The sequence below is a fragment of the Tetranychus urticae genome, chromosome 2, assembly GCF_039701765.1.
Source record: "Tetranychus urticae isolate SD_2017Ah chromosome 2, NJAU_TeUrti_SD_1.0, whole genome shotgun sequence".
NCBI lineage: Eukaryota > Metazoa > Arthropoda > Arachnida > Trombidiformes > Tetranychidae > Tetranychus > Tetranychus urticae.
The window spans coordinates 13,296,193-13,318,632 of NC_142959.1; the positions used below are offsets into that span (position 1 = coordinate 13,296,193).

General features: G+C 31.1%; 3 protein-coding genes across 7 annotated transcripts; 2 read left to right on the plus strand and 1 right to left on the minus strand.

The window, feature by feature from the left end:
- Positions 1–2,146: 2,146 nt before the first annotated feature.
- LOC107361359 (uncharacterized) lies at positions 2,147–5,770 on the plus strand. The gene is made up of 3 exons (XM_015928181.3): positions 2,147–2,588; positions 2,830–3,010; positions 4,535–5,770. The coding sequence occupies exons 1-3, from the start codon at positions 2,561–2,563 to the stop codon at positions 5,250–5,252; spliced, it is 927 nt and encodes a 308-aa protein (XP_015783667.1). The 5' UTR covers positions 2,147–2,560; the 3' UTR covers positions 5,253–5,770.
- A 6,629-nt stretch (positions 5,771–12,399) lies between these two features.
- Positions 12,400–19,902, plus strand: LOC107361339 (uncharacterized). The gene is made up of 4 exons (XM_015928160.3): positions 12,400–14,348; positions 14,781–14,822; positions 16,326–16,505; positions 18,521–19,902. Exons 1-4 carry the CDS (start codon positions 14,291–14,293, stop codon positions 19,591–19,593), a joined length of 1,353 nt encoding a protein of 450 aa, XP_015783646.2. The 5' UTR covers positions 12,400–14,290; the 3' UTR covers positions 19,594–19,902.
- On the minus strand, positions 16,632–21,156 carry mRpL2 (mitochondrial ribosomal protein L2). Of its 5 annotated transcripts, XR_016199166.1 has the most exons (6): positions 20,801–21,156; positions 20,330–20,720; positions 19,864–20,242; positions 19,469–19,621; positions 17,625–19,243; positions 16,632–17,426 (listed from the first exon to the last, which is right to left on the minus strand). XR_016199166.1 is itself a non-coding variant. In XM_015928171.3 (3 exons), the coding sequence occupies exons 1-3, from the start codon at positions 21,050–21,052 to the stop codon at positions 19,893–19,895; spliced, it is 993 nt and encodes a 330-aa protein (XP_015783657.2). In that variant the 5' UTR covers positions 21,053–21,156; the 3' UTR covers positions 19,792–19,892. The 5 variants fall into 5 exon arrangements, 1 of the variants encoding a protein (XP_015783657.2); XR_016199164.1 differs by having other exon boundaries at positions 17,625–19,617; XR_016199165.1 differs by having other exon boundaries at positions 16,632–17,072; positions 17,625–19,621.
- Between the last annotated feature and the right edge of the window lie 1,284 nt (positions 21,157–22,440).

The following is a 22,440-nucleotide window of genomic DNA, read 5'->3' on the forward strand; positions in this document are numbered from 1 at the left end:
AGTGAAAAAAGGAACCAAAAAACGACAAAATAGGCCAACAGTTTTGAGGAAAAAGCAGAAGCAGAAAAATGAAAAGCAAAATGACATGAAAAAAATGATTTTCTGTTCATTTTTTCTCTTTTCTCCACCAAATTGGATTACATTTTTTGATTGATTGATAAAAAAACATTTTAATCATCAGATGAAATTCAAGATGCAGTTCAATGGAAAGATTATCATGGTTGATTGGAAAAACAAATCCTCCATTAAATCCTCTTGTTGGATCATCTTTTCAATCCTCTTTCAATCATAAATCAAACAAATCATTTTTTATACAGAAAATGGAAACACAAAAGTTCCAAGAAATGATCTAGAAAAGGATAAAAATTTATTCCAAAAACGTAACAATTGAACAATTGTTTTCCAATGGAATTCAATAAATCAAAGTTGAAACTAATTTCATCCTAATTCATCACAATTTAAACCTTTCCAATTGAAAAACAAAAGACATTTGAAAGAGAAAATTCATTTTCTTTTGTCTTACATGGAATTGAAATCAAAATTTGAAACACCGAGTTGAATTGAATTTGCAAATGAAATTGCAGAACTGGGTTAACCTAAAGATAGTTGAACGATTTTCAATGTTACTCTGAAATCTTTCAGTCAATCTTGATCGAGTTTTATAACAAAATTTTATTTCTTCAACCCTTTTACATCTGTAGTGAGGCAAACAATCGTCAAGAGTAACTTAACAATTGCGATAAATATTTGTTCACTTTTCATGGTTTTCAACATTTCTCAGTTTGTCCTTTTCATGTCAACTCTATTATCTAACTGGTATAACAAACAAACCTTAAAGCTACTCACAGGTATTACACTCTTCCAGATAAGATGTTAACACAATTCCCTTGTTATCCAGTCTTGTTCATCATTCCCATCATTCCCAGCTCCATCATCTTCACTCCCTGTCATTCCCATTGTTTTTCCTCTTCTCAGTAAACAAACACTGAGAAGATGCTTTTTTCAAGATTTCCCTTTCCACTCAACTCTATTTACTCAGCTAATAGAGAGTAATAATCATTATCATCATTATTATCAAGTTATCATATCTATTAATAAATGGCGATATAACCATTTTACCCAAAGATTATCGTTTCTCACGTAATATTTTCCTCACATTTAGCATTCTTTAATCTGCCAGTAATTGAATTTTCATCCAGAATCTAATTCTTCAAAATAAATCCAAAATTCAGGCCAACAATTGAAATCAAACCAAACCCAAAAGAAGTCAAAAATTGCCAGTTTTCCTCAAAATTTTTCTAGCTTACGTTTTCTTCCAAATCCAAATCTTATCAAAAATAAAATTTCTCATTCCTTGGAATCACAAAATCGAAAATCAAAAGAATTCAAAATTTTGACTAAATCACCTTTGAATTCAAAACATATCCTCAATTGATGTCAAACAAATCCAACAAGACCAGAAGCACAAAGATCCTAGTTTTAGTCAAGATTTTTATAGCTTTCAAAATCCAACATCAAAATGAAATTCATAAAGAAATCATAAATTTCGATAATTAAAAGAAATGAAATTTTTATTTTCCCAAAATCCAAAATTCTGAACATATTTTAACCATTAAACTCAACACATAATCTTACAATTAACTGTTATTTGCTATTTTTGTGCAACATTTTCTTGTTACAAAAAGCAAATCCGAGTTTCAATCCGAGAATAAAGCAAAAATTAAAAAAACGAAGAATGAAATTTTGAGATTTTTCATGGATTTTCTCTTGGAATATTTAAATTGTAAAATTGAAAATCGATGAATAATATGAATCTCTGATTTCCTATTTCTCAATTTGACGGTGAAAAAAGTTCTAAAAATGATTTATCGTCAAGTTATCGCAATCGACTGCATCTGATGTTTAGTTGTATCAATGTTTTACTTGAACATTATCAAATTGTTATACAATTGTTATCCATATTGAGCTTTGTTATCGTTTATTCCTTGTTCCATGATTGAAGCTCATTTGTTATCTCATTAGACTGCCTGTTAACCAGCGTTATCAAAACACACAAATGTTATCATATTATTAACATTATACTGTGACCAGACATGCGCTTGTAACCTTACATTTCAACTCCCAGCTATCAATTCAGTTTCAACCTTCATTCCAGTCTTTCATTACACTTTTTCATTCTGCTTTTTTCACCTTTTCTTTCCCTGGCAACCTCATTTTGTTCAATCCTTTTTTACCCTTGCCATTGTATTTCACTTGATCATCAAACATGAAAGTTAAACAGTTACCTTTAACAATCTTTATACTGCAAAAATTGATGTTGATATTCATTTTTATATCATTTCCATCATGTTAATAACACTCTCAATTGAAAGGAATCCAGTTGAAAGCGTAAACATTTGTTACAGTTACAAGTTGAAACAAAAATACGTTCAACTCTTTGCTTGTTCAATCAAACTTTTGGCCTTAATTTGCTCTTAATTGTCACCATTTATTGTATAAAATCAATGTGCTTCTCTTAACCAGAAACCAAAACAAAAACATTGAAACTTGTTGATAAACAATGTCACCATTTGATGGAGACTCAAATAGTAAGTAATTATCTTTGATTGGCATTTAATTACTTTTGTCATGTAAGCCTTTCATTTTTACCTTTCATTTCCCTTCTCATATCAATTGTAATTACAATTTTTGTAATTAAATTAGTTGACAAATAAGAGTGAAAAGCAAAAGCTTTTAAAACTGAAAAAGCAAAGCTGAATTTTTCATGTCCAACAATCTTTTCGCATTTTACTTGTTTCTCCTAATCATTTTAATCAATTTGATTGTTAGCCATTGGAATCCAATATTGTCCCGGTTATATTGATAAAAGTGGTCAATGGCGTGCTGGTTTCTATTGTCCACCAAAATCACAGGGAAGGAAAATGTACTGCTGTGGATCAACTGTTCATAAATATTGTTGTGGTTCAAAGGAGGAAAATGAATTGTTTGGATCAAATGTGTCTTATATTAGGTGAGTTTAATTGTTACAATTAGGTTGTTTTTGTTCACAAATATCTTTACATTCAATCTTTGCTTTCTATTTTACCCTTAAATAATTCATCTTGCAAGTATTTGTGAAGCTTATTAACTTGCATTTACTGATTTGACTCTTTTTCAGTTGATTAATGTTAATTTATGTTCAGCTGTAGCAATTTGACCAGTTGGTTGATCAATGTTCAATTTGTGATTCAATTCGTTTCTTCTTCTTTTTCATGTTTTATTGCAAATAATTGAATTAATGTTAACATTTTTAGTTTGGTTGTTTGATTTGTTGAAAAGCAATTTATTTTGAAATATTTTCTGTGCGTTTATTTTACCATCTTTTACCATTTTGTCAACTCTTTACCTTTAAAGGTTGACTCAACAATTTGATAATGTAATAGGAATGACAATTTTTGTTTGACAAAATAATGATATTTGATTTATTATTTGATCTAATATACATAAATGATAATGTTATACGATAGTGAACAAACATGGATAATGTATTGTAAACATTATGTAAAAACAAAATTGAAATTGGCTCAAGATTAATATCAAGTTACAGTCTAATAACAATCTGGTTGATTAACTTTAATTACCGGATCCGCGTGTAATGTCATTTCTTTAGAAATTTATAAATATTATTGAACTTTTTCACTGATAGCCGATTGAAAAAAGGTCAAAGTGACCATAAACAATAAACCATGGAGTCACGACAAGTGGCTTGTAAGTGGACAGCAAAGTGCTCTTATTTAAGCGATGGCTTTTGAGGCAACGTGACATTATACACGCAAATATCATACTTGACTTGAGTTTAAATTTAATTTTTGGTTTATTTTATTTGCAATTTTTAATTATTTCATTTTAAATGAAAGCAATCAACCATTAAGTTTAATCATTTATTCAAAAATTGGTTACAATTGCAAGTTGATATAAACCCTATCAGAGGGCTCTCACTTTCCCTCCTTGGTTTAGTCGAGACGCCATTAAAAAGCGGCAAATGAACATGTTTACTAGAAACTGAATCAGTTTAACTGATTATCAAATGCTATTTTGATATAAAGTATCCGGTTAAGGCAATTTGTTTCCAGTCTACATCTAGTGAAAAAGGGTTCAAAAAATGGCACCGCTTGAGATTCTGGTAATGCAAGGATTCTTTAAATTGTTCAATTTTTACGCTCAACATCTATGATTTTGAAAATTTACACAGTTACTTCAATTTAAAGAATCCTTGCGTTACCTAAATCCCAAGCGGTGCCATTTTTTGAGAGCCATTTTCACTAGATGTAGACTGGAAACAAGTTGCTTTAACTGGGTACTCTATAGTATATAATTATTGTGAACAATCAACCATTAATCAATTCGCAAGTCAGTCTTATAACCTTTAATCTTTTACTTTTTTGTTTTTCCCTTTTCTTTTGCATTGCCTGGTGTAATCTTCATTGGTTATTACGATGCTAATCACCTTTGGTTTTGTCATCTATTGTTATTTTAATGTTGATTGTCCTCTCAGTTCATCGACCATGTTCACAGTGACCATAGTGACCTTTATATTGGCAGTGATGTTGACTGTTTTAGGATTTGTTTGTTGCCGAAAATTTTTCAAACGACATTTAGGTGGATTAGAGATTGAAGAGACTCATTCATATCGAATGTCAGCCGGTCATGGGGATGTTAACCCAGAAACCAATTGTGTTGGATCAACCATTTTAACAAATTCATCAGTGCCAATTCAACCATCAGCCACTACAACGTCAATCAATTTATTTGATTTAACAGAGACATCTTCAGCTTCACCTTATGCCAATCTAATTTCACCACCAACACAGTTGATTACAGCAAATGGGACTCGCCTTGACTCTTACTTACCAACCATATCATCTTATATTAATCCACCGACAATTGGATTTATTGACCCACCTCCACCATATCAAATGACACCAAATTATTACAGTGATCATAACAACATCAATAATAATAATAGTAATAATAATAATGTCAATAATAATAACTCTGTCAACAATCAAACTTCCCAGCAGCATCAACAGCCCTTAATTACAGCCAACAACAATCACAATGTGAACTCTTTTACCAATAATAATGTTAATACTCATAATGAACGATCAAGCAACAATAATAGGATTCTCTCCATGTTGGGTGCTTCTTACCGAAGGGACATAATTCACCCTTGTGAAGGCCAAAAAAGGCTCTGGAGGACGATGTCGCAGTGAATTTCAGTCCACTTTGCAAACAAACGGAAACCAAAACCTTGTACATAGTGAATCATAAACTTGATCTTGTGTCTTGTTTTTAAAATATTGTGAAGCCTACCATGACTTCATATCACCTCTTTGTGCTTCATGTTATTACCTGAACAATTAATGAACTGTTTTTGTTTCGTTGCGCCTGTTTAACTTACAAAGTCCATCGGATTAACCGGTTAATCATCATTAATACCCAAGACTGACTAGATTAACCAAATAAGTTCACCTTTTGATGTTTCCATTTTTCTATCTTCACTTTGTTTTCTACTTTTGTGTGTTGCTTATCAATATGTTATAATACATGAAACTCCCAAAAAAAGATATGAAATTTTAATTTGTTGATAACAAATTGTTATAAATATTTATAAATATGAATAATATATTTCTATTATAAATTGATGATATCAAATGTAGACAAAATTGTTTAAGTGCCCAAAGGTGCTCAAAAAATATCAAAATAAAAAAGGAATGTTAACTTAAAAAAACCACATCGAGTAAAATTTCAAGTCATGAAAATTCAACATAAAAATACGAGTCAAATTAATAAAATCAGGATGAAAAAATGTTGTTATAAATCTGTTAATGAATTTTAATATTTTCACCTAAAGAAGGTCAACTCTAAATTATGCAAATAAAAAATACAATTAGTTGATCATTAAAATGGGACATTAAAGGTACAAAAATGAGTCTTCTCTATCAAACTGTTTCATGAAATATCAACCAATCAATTTATCGAGTTTATCATTCCTTTCATGAGCCAAACAAGCTGACACTTTTAGTTGATCAATTGATTCAACTAGATAACAATGTTAACTGAAAACAAAGTTGCATCTGAAAATTCATCAGATAAACCGTCAAGTATATTGATGCAGTCAATTTTACAGTCAAACAAGTCAACTCGATGTGTCCATTTACTTGTCTCAGCTGGTTATATTGTTAAAGGTTCACTTGGATTGTACAATAATCTGGTCCAACAGTCCAACCTTTCTGGTGCCAAAAATTTAGCCAAATTTGCACAAATCTGGAATAAATTGTACGCTTTAAGCCTTGGCTTTACTTTATTACATTTAATCTTAAACAAGTCAAATTTCACCAAATTTTGGGTTCACTTGCAAACCATAAAAAACAAAAGCAATGGTTTTTCAGTTTCAAAATATCTTCATAAATGGAATCTAATTAATCGCATTTGTGTTGTCGCAGCAATCATTTATGAACTGATTATAATTGCCATTGAAATTAACAATTACAGGCAAAAATATTCACTTTTCAAGTTAAACCAACCCCAACTCTGGTATTGTCTAACCCTTTTCATTTCCCAATCTGGTTGGGTTTTGTTTTTTCAATTTATGATTGAAACAGCCGTTCATCTTCAATCAGCTTTCATTATTATTGAGGATCGTCTTGAATCTTTACAGTCACTTGAACTGAATTACATTCAATCGGTCAATGATTACGGCTTTGATTCTCTTGTCCGTTCAGTCCGCTCAATTTACATTGAAGTAATCAACTGTTCTCGACTAATCAACACTTATCTATCAACAGCAATAACAGCCTTTTATTTATACTTTGTCGGTTACTGTTTGTGCATTTTTAGCAACCTTTTTGATCAATCAACTGATTCCTTGTTGGTAAATATCATCCGTTTAACCGGAGGGTCAATGTACCTATTCTGGTTGACCTACCATTTGGTTCAAGTGAACAAATTGTCTGTCAAAATATTTGACAAAGTTTATGCTCTTTCCTTTTTACCGGTTCGATCACGGTTATCCCAGTTCATCAATGAGGTACGTTAATCAATGACAAAGTGAAACGTCTAATTTACACTTTAATCCTTCACAGGTTGACCTTTTTATAATAAGAATCGATAGACATGATGTTGGCTTTACATTTGCTCATCTTGCTGTTATCACACCGAGCTTTGTATCATCATTATTAACGATCTCATTAACCCTTGGCTTAGCTTTACCAAGTTTACTCAAATTGTAAAGGTTCATCAAAATGGTTACCAATTTTACTCATCATTGACTTGCCTTTTATTTTAACCTCTGATCACAATTTTGATAACAATGACTTCAGTTGATCCTAAACAAAAAAGGGTTAAAAGTTGACTTGAAAATCATTTACATTCTATGAGCTTATTCAGGTTACTTTGGTTAAGTATTTGAACCAGAAATTGTCTGGTTGTGATAATTTTATGAAATGGTTTCGCGAAATGCCTATCTTATTGATTCTTATTGATAATACAATGTTAACTAAACCGATTCAACTCTAAATCAACTTGAATCGTCTCATTATTTTACATTATTGTTATGACGATAAAGCAACTATATTAATCAAGATTATTTTGATGACTTAAGTTGGTTTAAATAAAGGATTTTCACTTGAATAACATTTGAATGTTCACATTTATTATTGCTTATTTAAAACAAAACAATTGAAAGCTGAAATGACATTTTGGTAGCAACAATCAACTGTTCAATGTTGAACAATGTTAATGTCTAACAAAACTAAAGCCAAATCTGGAAAGCTTTTATTAACCCAAGCCAATGTTTGATTGGGAAAAGTTGTTTTTGCTGATACTTTAAACCTTGTCTTTGATGTTTTGTTTTAATGGTCAATTGATGTCAATATTATATTGGGAAGGAAAAAAAAAGTTTGAGGTCAGAGTTTGTTTCCATCAAAATAGTAATGGTTATTCCTTCTTCATTTTATCCTCCCTCACCATATCCACCATCTTCCCTGTCTTATCTTTTTTCATCCCGATTTCTTCCTCTTCGCCAAACCATATTCTTAATCTTTATCATCAATCTTATTATTCTTCCATCAAATGTCCGATTCCATTGAATCAAAGATTTCCTTTTATCCAGCAAAACAAAACTAACAATGTCACTTTGCACTTTCCAGTCAATCCATTCATAACTAGAAATGTTGAATCTGAAACCATGAAGATGAAGATAATGATTTTGAAAATGATTCTTAAAATGATTCCAAAGATGATTCTGAAAATGATGATATGAAGAGCAACAGGAAATTGCTCAGCCTCCGGCTCAGGGAATAAGAAAAAAAAGTCAAGCCTGAAAAAAGTAAATAACTACAAGAAGAAAAAAGAGATGAAAATGTCCTTCTCATGACAATAGCCATGAAATGTATCATGTGAACAGTAAACAGAGTACTTATGCTCAAGACTCTTGGATGTGTTAAGATTGTTCAATTATAAAGATGATCTTTGCAGGGAATGTTGAAGGAAAATGATGCCAAATGGAAAACGTAAGGAAATAAATTGTCAGAATTAAATGTAATTAGGTGTTAAGTGGTAATGATGAGAAAAGTTTAAAATAAGATGAGCAATTGAAGGAGAGAAGGAAAAAAAGTGCAAAGGAATCCCTTGGTTACTGGGAGTGAAAAGAAATCTAATAATAAGGTGTAATCTTTTCTCATCATCTGGTGGCATGACAATGGATTAGGAATTTTTACCATGGTGAAGGAGAGGATGATCAATGATGGCAACATGATGATGATGAACCAGGAAACAGCTAATGATGAGACTCATCATTGGATAAAGTCTCATTACTAGTTTCCAATAACAGCAACTGGCTTCCAAAGATTAAATGGTTTTATCAAAAGATCACAAATTCATGGATTTTTTCAATTTAATTTAATTCTCATTCCATTTCCGTTAATCTTGGTTCCTTGTTAATTCAATTTAATTGTTAACCTAAACTGAATCGTAAATGTTGATACAAAATGTTAATGTTGCCAGTGATTATGTTAATGTGTATTGATATTAAAGATGAGCCTTATAATGATCTTGTTGACAATGTTTTGGGTAAACTGGTTCATCACCAGAAAAATGTTTAATAAACAGATGAATCTTGGAACGGTTGATAATCAATTTTATAGTCAAGTTCAGCTACAATTATCTTGATTAGGTGAAGAGAAAAGCATTTCAATTGGTTTTATCGATTTTTCATTAAACCTCAATAAAGGTTAATATCTGTGAATTAATACCCTAAGGATGAGAATGTATTCAACATTTCTCATGCTATTACTGTTTCTTCAGCTCATTTCCACCCTGATCATGATGATAATGATGGTAAAGAAGAGGATGAAAATGAAGGTTAATTCACTTTACCTTTACTTCAAGTATCATCTAATGATAAGTCTTACATGGAAAGTGAAGAAGCAACAAAGTCAGATAAAGATTCAAGATTAACACCAATCTCCATAGAAATGATGATAAATGATGAATAGACCATTACATGGTTCTCATCATCAGGAGAAATCATTTTCTTGCTTTGTTTCAAGATATTGATACAAAATATTATATTACATGTTATTAGTTATCATTTTTGTTTCCCTCATCTTCACCATTCATCTTCGCCATCTTTTCCTTTGTTATCTTTCTATTTACTTTCAATTTACCCTGAAGCTCAGAGTTTTGATTATTCTTGATATCCAACTTTGATTCTCTATTTAGTATCATTCAGTATGGTTCAGTTTCACTTTCATTTTTGGGTGCATTTTGGATTGACTTTTGTACTTTCCTTTCAGCTTTTGCTTTCATTTGCTTTTGTCAAACTCATTTCAGGCTATTTTGTTACCTTCAATCATCAGTGAATGTCAAATTTTATTTGATCTTTCAATTGAAACATGATATTTAGTTGTATCAAATCAAATGTTGAGAGCAATTATAATTGCTTTTTTACCTTCTTTTCTTGTCTCCAACTCCGTATTCAATTGTCCTTTGATTATTAAATATTAAATAACATTGAAAAAGGACGGCAAGATGTTGATTTTGCAGATTAAATAGCAACAGTAGGTTGACCGTTGAGCATTTATATGGGAAATAAGCAAATGTTTGGCCAAATTAACATCAATTGGTCAAGTGAAAGTTAATTACGTCTAAATGTTGATTTAATAGTTTCTACCATCAAAAGTAATGATCGGAGTAATTGAAGGGACGAAACATTACAAACTCAGTTGCAGTCATCTGGTAACAGTAAAGATCAAGTAGTTGTTTGATAATCAATATTTGTTTCTGTTTTCTTCTGTGTTCCTTCTGGGTGATCATGGAGGCAATGATAAAAATGGTGGTGAAAATGTTGGTGATAAAAATGAACTGAACGTTTGACTTTGCATCATCACCATTCTGTAAACCTAAAAACCAGAAAAGCAAAAAAAACAATGTCCATTTCAGCTTTTGATGTGTTGGTTAAATCCTTTTTGTTGAAGACGATGATGATGATGATGGTGGAGAGGTTGACCATGATGATGTTAATTTTAAGTGATTGAGAAAAGATGATGACCATTATTTACCTAAAAACCATGATGATCATCAAGCAACCAGTCTTGATATGTATGGACATCTATTAGAGCAAAAATTGGTAATCAAAATGACAAGTAAGTCAAGGAGATTCAATTCCTGTGAAACTAATCTTCATCTTTCAAAGATGATGATTACGATGATGGTCATGTTGTCTTCTGGCTAACATGTTTGACCACTTACTGGTTTATTAGAGACGTCAAGTTGTTTGACATTTCATTTGACATGAAAAGCAGTCTTCATGGTTACATAAAAGCACCAATCAGTTAAGTGACCAACGCTAAGTAAAAAAGCGCTCAAATTGAATTTAATATTTTACCAAAAATCGGTTAAAAATTAAAAAACAAATCATCAAAATCTCATTGATTCCTATCTCTTCAACTTTACTCTTTACATTTTAACCAATCCATTTGAATTTGGCTAAATCAAAATCAATCTCAATTGTTATCAAACTGATTAGTTGATATAACAAAAAAAGTAAATCATGTTAACCACTCCTGATTGTATCTGATTTCATTGTGTTCAATGAGTAACTGGTCTGCTTTGGTAATAAATTAAGGATTGTTAACCAAGTCATCTTATCAATCAAATGATCAAATATAAAAATCTAACCAATCCATCTTTTTGTCCTTAAGCAGTTTCAATTGTTGGCTATTCCGTTGATTCAACCTGTTATCAGGTCTCATTTGAATGGCCTTTAACTTGAACCAGTCAAAGTTAATCTAATCAACCGGCAAGACTTGATCAACAACCGTAAACAAAGATTAATATAATAAGAGAGCCCAGTTAAAACAGATTTTGTAAGGTTGAAAAATAGTTGTCTTGTTCACACCTAGGTAGCACTGTGGATAGATTAGCACCCTTTAACACAGGAACGGGCAAATTATCAATTGTCTTATCAATTCAAATTTGTCGATAAAATTTTAACTTCAATACTTTTCATCTCAAATTTTATGGTGCTGCTACCTTACAGTCAACTTTTTAGTTAAATCTCACGTCTGACAAGATAAGCATTGAAGAGGGGCATCTTATTATATTAATCTTTGACCGTAAAGGTGTTGATTTAGTTTACAAATGGCAACAATAAGTTGATTGATCATTTTATCAAAAGATCAGCTGAGAAACATTTTTTTTTTGGGTTTGCCTTTGCTTTTAAACCTTAAACTTGCAAGTTAACAAAATAATCGTAATTTTGTTGCAACTCAAGATGAATGAAATAATTAATTTTAAAATGGCAACTTCAATTATTGTTGATTAACAGAGCAAATTGTGTGTTAATTAGAAGATGATCGGTAAGGAAATGATTAGGAAAACGGAAAGATCTGATTGGAAACAATGAGTTAACTTGTTAATGATTAACTGGGTAAAACAAATAGTAAACAATCAAAAGTAAATCATCTAACTGGAAGGAAACAAACCCAATGATTGAATTTCATGTGAATCAGTTACACTGATGAATGAACATTGATTGGATTTAGATTGTTAGATAAATATAATATCAACATTGACTTACAATCATTAATCCTTTTTTTTCTCGTTATTTTGTCTTTACTTCATTCACTGATTTTCAATTGCCAAACCTTAACTATTAACTGTACAATGGATGATTACAGGTTAACTGTGATCAATAATTTTGATAAACACTTGAGAATAATGTTGATATAACAATGAGTAAGATGAAGATGATTAAGGTTACTTTGATTGTAATCATTGAACATCTAAAAATCAGATGAAACTTAAACTACAGCAACAGACAGTTAATCAACTAATGTTGAACCATTATTTACGGAAATCATCTTTAATTCAGTTCTTTATTCATGTTTACACTGTCTAATAGTAACAATTTACACTCTTGCAATTCTGATTAAAACAATTGAATCTCTTAAACAGGCAACAGCTTATGTATACACAATCAATGGTTATTGCCTTCAAGTACAGCTTACAATTTACAAGATTATTCACTTTAATTGTGGACTTACTTATAGGTATACTTAGAGTTGATTGTTGAATTGTAAATGAAGGTTGGTTGTTGATTAACAAGGGTTCATCTCTCAATTAATTGATTAAATATTATTTACACTGGAAGTAATGTTAACCCATATGTTGGGCCTGTACAATGTTAACCTTTTTTCAGGCCCTAAACAAGAGAACAAGAAAATCTCACAAATTGTGATCAATCCACTGTGATTAATTACATTTACATTTTAGACACATATTTTTGATTAAACAGAGCACAATTAACATGGATAATTAAAAGGAGATTTTAATTTAATTACGAAGCACAGTTTGAAATGAGATGAACATTAGAGTGTAATTTGAAAGGAAAACAAAACCGCCGAGTTGACAATGTAAATGTATTATTATCAGCTTGACTGGACTTGAAGTGAACTTAATCTTAAATTAATCATTTGGAAGGGAAAATGTAAGATGATTACAATTACTAAATAAACGTGTATAAACTCAAGTAAATATATTAACTGTATTAACTGTATTATATAAACTGGTCAATTGTTACCAACAGAGAGATATCTTTATATTTTACCTTACACTTGGTTAAACACAATTCTTTGGTGTATTCACTTATTTTACACTTTTCAATTTCTTAACATGATTACACTTCTTGTATCTCAACAAATATCAGCCTTGTAAGGTTGAAACTAGTTGGTCAATCAAAGGACCACAATTTGGGTTAATCAATTAGATTACAATCACTCAGGCCTAACTTTGTAGGAAAACAATAACCCAAAGCCACAGACCCAGAAGCATTAACCAGATAACAGGCATAAGTTATGGTTGAAGGAAGCAAATTATGTCTAATCACATTAACTAATACTTTTATTCCTAAATCATTATAAGACCTCTTAAAATTAACATCAAACAAATCAACTAATCAAGTTAATTAATAGGCAACATTGAATAATAAGGTTTAATCCAGTGAACGTTCAAGGTAAACAAGCAACACAGGGCAATAACAGTGATTATCATCTTTTTACCTAAAAATTATTTTAATGTTAACCTTCAAAATACTGACCAACAAGGGAGTGTCAAGATCTATGGAATAACAATATTTACCTAGAAAAAGACTGACCAAAAACAAATGTTTCAAGCAAACAAACATTGAGTTGAAAAAGCCAATTACAAGTGACTTACGACTCTCAATTACCTGTGTAAGGGTCAAAACTACTCATTACTAATCTTCATCCTTACTCCTCGCTTCAAGTTAATAAATACCTAACCTTTTTTTTCAGTCCAAGTTCAAGAAGGAACTCTGGTTATTTAAAATTGAATAGTTTCCAAGATGGGTCAAATATACAATTTGTTTAAACCAGTAAAGGTTAACAGATAGTAAGTCTGACAGTTTTGTTTCTACTTTTTCCTCTTTCATCTTTTCCCATCTTCTTTAACATACTTTCTAGCTCTCCTCCTTCCATCATCAACATCTTACCTGACTCCCTTCATTTCACCTCCTCCTTCTATTACAGGTAAAAGGAGAGTAAATGAGAGTGAGAAGTAAGGTTGAGAGAGAGAGAAACAAGCCGAGTCAAATATTTTTTACCATAAACTTCAATGTAAACTTTAGTTGCTGACCCTGTCTATTGATTACTACATTGACTCTTTTTTTCAGTTGTTTTACATTTTGTTTGATTTTGTTTCCGTTTTATCCAAGCTTTAATCAGTATCAATGCAATATCATCTGGCTTTATTCATATTAATATCAACATGGGATGCTGCATCAACTGGTAAGATTATGTTTACTCATATCCATTGTTGTCTTATGCCGTACTCCTTCAACCTCTGTCCACCATTTATCCATATTTTTGACTTACATGTACCATGTAAACAAATGTCATTTTGTTGATCCTAATAATGGTTACAGCAATTTAACCAACGAAATGTCTAATGTTGTAATATATTTGGTAATATTTTCTTGAGATACAAAGTAGCTTGAGGCAGTTTCATGGTAAAAAAGGCAACAATTTTTATATTCCAAGTTATCTTTTTGCCAGTTTCTTGTATTTATCCTTTTGTTTTATTTATTTTGTTGTCATCTTTCATCTTTATGGATTCCAATTTATGTTTCCGTGTTTCCATTGAACCATCAAATCCATGTTCTTGGCCATCATCTTTGTCATCTTTGTCATCATTAACATCATAATCAAAATCGCCATCAGCACCACAAATTAAACTTTCACCTTATTTCGCAAATCAGACGGGTAAGTACACTTGTAAACTTGTTTCCAAATGTAAACATTGAACAACCACTTGCATAGATAATACAGTTAAGCAGTTTATATGATAATTTAAACATTACCAAGTAAGAAGCATTTCAATTAAAGTTGATTAGGTTAAAGTAGCGATATAAAAAAGCACATGGATGAGGCAAAAGGATGAATCAGATTGAAAAAGTGAAAGGTTTACTTTTTGATTAACCGTTGCTTCCCTAAGATAATATATTATTGATCATTTATAGATCAATGTCTAGTGAGTAATCAATCATTATGGTGTATCAATCAACGGTTATAACAGTGTAAGAAATTTCGTATATCAAATAAACACCAAATCAAGAGAAAAAAAACAACAATAAAAATAAATGCTGTAACAGTTACTAACGGTTGAAGAGTGAGGAAAGCATGAAAAGCAGTAAAGGCATAAAAAGCGTAAAAACATCAGCTGATTAACACAGATTTTGGCACAATAATTGAATTGTTGAAGATGTGTAAAATTAAAATGTGAATCATGAAATATCAATAAATCATCATGAAAAAGCAACAAACTAAATTCCATTTAATAATAATAGCTGGAAAAAGTGACTTTCATGGAGAGACTTTTTCTGAAGCAATGAAAAAAATAGGAAAAACTTTCAATATAAGATTTTTTTTCTCATCTCTTTTCTTACAAAGTTATTATTTCAGGAAAATAAAAAGATAATATATAATAATATATTCAGACTTGAAAGCAAAAGTAATATGTAATAATGTATAAAATACATATAAATGCATATGTATTTATGTTTTTGAGCAAGTAAAATATGAAAAAATGAGCTTGAACCACAAAAGAAAAAGGTTTCCAGGTTTCATCCATTTTCATCCATTTTTGGGTTTCAAGGAACCACAAAATAACGTAAAAAAGATGAAGATGATAAAGAATGGTCTATGTCAATTTAAGAATACTTTACATCATCTTCTCCATCCTTTCGGCCATCTTTTTTATCGTCTTTTCTGCCATCTTCCTGGGCTCTTAATGTCATCTCAACTTTTGTTTGTTTGTTACTTCCTTACACAATACAAAGGCTCATCAATCATTTCAATGTTGGTATATTAGATGAGGCAGTTGAAATGGGAAGGAATCATGAATATAATAAAATATTGAATGGATGCATAAATATTATCAAGAAAGGCAGTCAGATTTAATCATAACTAAGTTACTACTCATAATATGTTGAGATTTTCACCAAATTTGATATCTGAGAATCATTCATTCGTATTAATTTATGCTAGACTAAGTCAAAGTCTGATTATTAACCATTCAATGGTAAACTATGAAAATTCATTCCATTATATCAATCTGGACAATTTGGGTGATTGTTGGTTTGATTATCGCGCCATAGCTTTGGTTTGCTCAACCTTTGTTTACATTTTGTTTTCCTAAAAATGAATCGTTTTGTTTAAGCTGCTTTGATTAATTTTATTCAACCTTTAATCAATCTCTCAATTTAGCGTGTTTTATCAATGGCAATTCATATGAGAAAGGCGATTTAATCCCATCTGATCATCCCTGTGAAATATGTCGATGTCGTCCACCGGGATTCTCATGTTCATATAAACATTGTCCACCTAAACCGATTGGTTGTCGCTCCATTGAAGTGGAAGGACAATGTTGTCCTGATTATGATTGTGGTAAGTAAATTTTAACTTTAAACCAATCAATCAATGTTATCATTTGTATTACCAAACCTTGATTAGACTCTTCTTTCAACAATTACTTTTTTGTGTGAATATAAGACTATTGTTGGCTTTAAGAGATGAGAGGTTCTATTATTGTTTAATCAGTACTTAATTTTACCTTACTATTTACTTGTTGATCTACCTATGATAATTTAAGGTCAAATAGATCAAGTTTGAATCTAGGTTGAATGAAGGTTTAAATAAAGACAAATGATACATTTCCAGAAATGATGGACATTCCGTTGTTATACCAAAGTGTTTTCTGGTTGTCACATTATTTTCAACATCTTACTCTCCAACAATGGGAAAGATTAACCAAAATAATCTGTTTTAAATTGACAGTTAACAATTAAATATACACAAAGGTTACATTGTTGAATGATTACGGTATTAGGATGATTTGTGTGTTTCGCTTGTCTTTACACTGTTGACACCTGATATGTTAAGATTTGATAGGATTTTTGTTTTCCTTTTGTACATAATTTGTACACTAACTGTCTCCATAAATATCCTAAAAGGCTGATGATATAAAAGCATAATGATAAACAAGATGAGGATAAGAAGAAGGTTAAGAATGAAAAGGGAAGCACAATGAGGACAAAAAAATAGAATCTGATTAGTTTTGATTCATTGAACTTGGAAAACAAGTTCATTTATCCTGGCAAAGGGAATAACATCGCTCATCCATTTTATTTTTCCTTTTCGCCAAGCTCATCATCCTCATCTTCACCTTGTTACTTTTCAATATCTTTCAGTATCTTTTGCTCGCCTTTTGTTGTTTTGTTTTGGGTTACCTCTTTTTAGCTGTTGCCCAGTTTTTTTTGTGCTCCTTGCTTTTCACATCTCTCATCTATTTTATATCAAACACTTTACCTGTGAATTGATTGAAAATAACGGTAACGGAAGTTAACTTGACCAGACATTTGTTACTGGGTCAGGGTTGAATTGAGGAAGTGTTTGTAACCATGAATAAGATCAACAAGGATGATGATGATGATGGGTGAGGAGATGAAATGTTTAACACTATGGTAAAAGGTTACGGATTTTAAGGGTAAAAAGATAGCAACTTACCTTTTCATCATTTCTGAGCTTCTTTTTTTGTAACCTATTCAACCAAATCATGCAAAAATATTATCCAAATCTGTTGGTGGTGATTGACTGTTGAGACTTGATTATATCAGCTTTTTTATATGCATATTAATATCATCATCATCATTAACAATTTGCCAGGCTTTTCTCACTCTCACCTTGACTTCTGTACACATTCAACAGTCTTTTTTTCATGTTCATCATCTTTCTGCTTTCATTGAGAGTGTAATTCCCCTTGGAAAGTTTCAAATTGTTTCTACTAGTCAATATTTTACATTCAATTGATCACATTTTGAAAAAAAAACTCAATAAATTATTAAATATCCATATCATTTACAATTGAAAATAACAGGGTAATGTTTTGAGGGAAATTAACTTTACTGCTTAAACAGATCATTGAACCTGATGAATGTTAAAATAATGGACAAGGTTGATGTTGATGTAACTTATTATTTCAAATCAAATCGATACCAATAATTGGTTATTTATTATTGATGCTAATAAATAACCTTGGTTTAAGTTTAAAATGTAGCATAATGCAGGAAAATGGGTTTGACCAGCAATTTAATATGGTAACTCTCCTGTTCATGATTGATAATAATTGATATTTAAAACACAAAGTTACCCAAAATCATGATTCAATCACACAATCAAAAGATGTTGGATTAACAATATACTGTAATGATCTGGTGATCTCAACATCAGCTTTTTTTAAATGAAATTTAATCAAAAATTTGGGTAAACTATTCGTTGAAATACACTAAAGTCCCTTTAGTAAAGGAATCAGTTAATTTCTTTGATGGTTTCACTCTTATATTAGTTTACTATTTGATTGTTGTTCAATCTAATTTTTTATTTTTAATTTTCATCTATTTTAGGTTGTACATATGATGGTCGAGTCTATTATGATGGTCAAAAAATACCTCACGCTCCAAGTCCGTGTGTAACTTGTTATTGTAAACGCAATATTGTTCGCTGTGCCCTTAATGAATGCCGGTTTCGATATGATTGTGAACCTGAATATATTCCTGGACAGTGCTGTCCAAGATATGATCATTGTAATCGTACCATTTCTAATCACAAGAATAAATTTAGATCAAGTAATATCCAGGAAAATATTGAACCAGCAACATTGGTGAAGGAGAACCGAGATGAAGTTGGTAAAAAGGAAGAAACTACAGAAGTGGTCAAAGTGATGAGAAATGAACATCGGACAAAATCATCAGCAATTAATGATTTAACAAATCGTTTAAATACACGAAAGAAAAAAGTATACATTGGCCAAAATAATAAGCTATTGACGGAGTCATCGATTCAATCAACTACAACTATGTTACCTACTAGTATAACAACGACTGAGCTACCATTGATCAAAGGAATAATCGCAATATCTTCAGGCTTGATTGAGGATAGGGAAGAACCAGAATCGATGGAAACAGTTGCTTCAGTGACTAGTAAAGATTTTGTTGATGAAATTTCTACCGAAACCAGAAAACCGCCTTATGAGATGAATTTTGAAGAGCTTTCAAAGGAATATAAAACCACAACTTATCGACCGGGCTTTCATTTGAACAATCAAGATCCTCTGGTTGAAATAATTACTACAGAAATGTCAGATAGAGCAAATACGGATCCAATAATTACCACAACAGGAGTACCAATTAATCCAACAACATCATCACCTAAATCTTCCCCAATAATATTAGCAACTCAAGGAGATGAGATTGATTTAGAACCAACTACGGAAGAGTTTAGTTTATTCCGTGAAGAGAAGGATGATGATATTCAGAAGGTGGATAACAAAAGGAGTAGAATGCTTGACTCACCAAGTCTAGTTGATTTGAAATTAGCTAATGAACACAACAATAGGACATCATCTCCAGGTTATGTTAGAAATATTTATAAAAACACTTTGAGCTTTTTCACGAGCTTGATTGGACGTTTTGGTTGAAGTTGATGGAGATTTTAGTCATCACTTGCTTTACATAAAATGAAAAATAACGTTAAACTAATAAATTAATATTTATGATTATTATATTACTCCAAACTCATTCAATGAAATCAACAATTCACTATATTGAAATGTAAATCATGATTCATAAATTGATCTCTTTTCTACCATAACATTGAAAAAAGAAATACTTTCTGCTTTTGTTTTCAATCGTCTGTTTCTTAATTTAATATTGTATCCTATGATCAGAGATCATTAATTTTAACTGACCTTTTCCAAATTAAAATAAAGTACAAATATTATGAAAAATGCCATGTTCGTAGCTTTAACTGTTCTTTTTTCTGAGGTAACAACTGGGCAGCATCTACAATTCTGAGTGGCTTTGGAGGCCTCAATTTACGACCACAGTAACCATCTTTTCGCATTTTAACTCCCTTATTTTGTCGTTTACCCTTCCAAAATCTCCTTTCAGTACAAGCTGTATTAACGGTGTAATGGTTGGGGTTTGAAACTCTGCCAACACTTGCCATGCACCACTCATCAATTCCGATTTCTTGACCGTTTGGTATCCTAATAATGATTTTTTTACCAGCTCGACGTAAAATTTCTCCACTAGTACCAGCAGCGATAGCCAACCTAGCTCCTTGACCTAACAGAAAAAGTAAGAATAGATCGTAAAAATCAAATTCAATAGACACATAAATAACAATAAACACTTCTTAAGTTTTGTACTTACCTGGTACAATTTCAATTCGATGAATAAGAGTACCGGGACTTAAGGCACCAACAGGCCACATTTGGCCTTCCTTGGCATAAATTGGATTTTTTGGCATAACTCTTGACGTAGTAATAATATCACCGGGTTTCATATTTTCAGAGGCAATGATCCATCTTTTGAATCCACCATTTGCTACTAAGGCTAACAAAGCAGTATTCCATGGATCATATCGAACACTAAACACTTTTTCTTGGACAGTTTCACCTTCATTGCCAAGATATGAATGATCGAGCCAACGGTAAAACTTTCTAACTCCACCACCAATAGTGTTAATAGCAACTCTTCCAGTTTCTGGGTCTCGACCCCCTAACTTTGTAGCTATCAATGTCCTGTGTGTGTATTCACCATCCTAGAACGAAAGAACGATTAGATCGAATCATAGTATAGAGTATTAATAAAATAGGATCATTTTTCAATTTAAATAATTACCTTAGGTGGATTTGGTTTCCAAACGTATTTGAAAGGACCTGGTCTTGATTTAAAAACAGGGCAACGTCGCGGATAAGCAATATTTTTTTTGAAAATTACGGTAGCACCGGTTCTTTTTTGATGGTCGAACAAAGATGATGGTAAACAAGTTTTAACATTTAATAGGCAATTAGAAGGTTGAGACACATTATAAATTTTGGCTACATTTTGAAGACTTATTTGAGAAAACAAACTACACAAGCGATTTGACATTTTAACAAAAATTGCTACTGAGCAAATCTGTAAAAATGAAATCAATTAAACAACAATTTACATAAAATTTACAATTAAATTGCAATGGATGCAAAATCAAAACAAAAACAGAATGAAGAAATGCTTCAAAAGGTTCAACTAATGGTAACCAAGGAGTCTGTTTTATGTGGGAAATTCAAACAAAAAAAGTTTCTTGAGCAAAAAGTGATATCAAGCTTGGGCGTGTTATTTGCTGATATTTTTACTCTGTTTTGATTATTTGATATTGTTAAATAGATGTTATATGAATTAATATGCAAAGATTTCATCTATTAGAGCAGTTGGATTGAAAAACTATCAAAGTTAGGAAAAAAACTAGGCTTTTCGCACAATGTCTTCGAAAAGATCCAAGCTCAACTGAAAGCACGAAATATTTTTGATGGTAGACATTTGATTTATTTGACAAACTTAAAGAGATTACTAATAATTAATGGATAAGGTTATTTAAAATTTTCACTATTCGCCCAAACACTTTCTTGATTGAATTGAATAAGTGAATTGGATCTTAATTTTTGAGTTTATTCCTTTATTGATTAGATCTTTTTGTACGGTATTTCGGTAAGAAATAAGTTTCAGCTCTGTAACTGTTACGGACTTTGAAAACGGACCATTTAACTGAAAATCGTATTAATCTGTTGTACAGAAAAATAAAAGTTTATTTCGTTTAATAAAGAGTATTTCCTGGTTTTTAATTGAAATTTACATCTTAAAGTGAGTTTTATGGAAAAATCTACTTCGCTAAAGGTACAAAAAGTGATCAAAGTTTGAACTTCGAACTTGCTTTGATCGAAAACTATTAGTCAAAGAAACTTTTGAATCGCACACACAGTTGTTATGTCCTTACAAGCCAACATAATCTAAATTTATAAGAAATTCATTTTTATCCGTTTTCGCCTTTTGTGTCAATGAGTGAAACAAACTTGTTCATAAATGTTACAATTGTGTTAGTTGTCTCTTTTTAATAACAAACCCCTGAATGGCTTTACCAGAAAATGTAATTTCAAATAAAACAATAGATCTTGATAGCCTTTAGATTTGATAACCAATAGGTTTTGACATGTCACATGACAACATGTCATGCTACGCGCGACTCCACGAAAAGATAATCCTTTATTTGTGTAAATTGTAAGAAGACTTTCACTGATCTTGAAGCAGATTAACTATGAGATCATGTATCAAATGAATTCAAGTGTTCATATTGTGGGGAAATAGTGGAAGAGGATCCTGATGTGTTACCAAAAGCAGACTCTCGATTAATGTTGGCTAAGTTCAATGATCAAATGGACCTTTACTTATGGAAGTCGAAGACATTAAGATACCAGCCGATCTTCTTGAACCTGATCCTATTG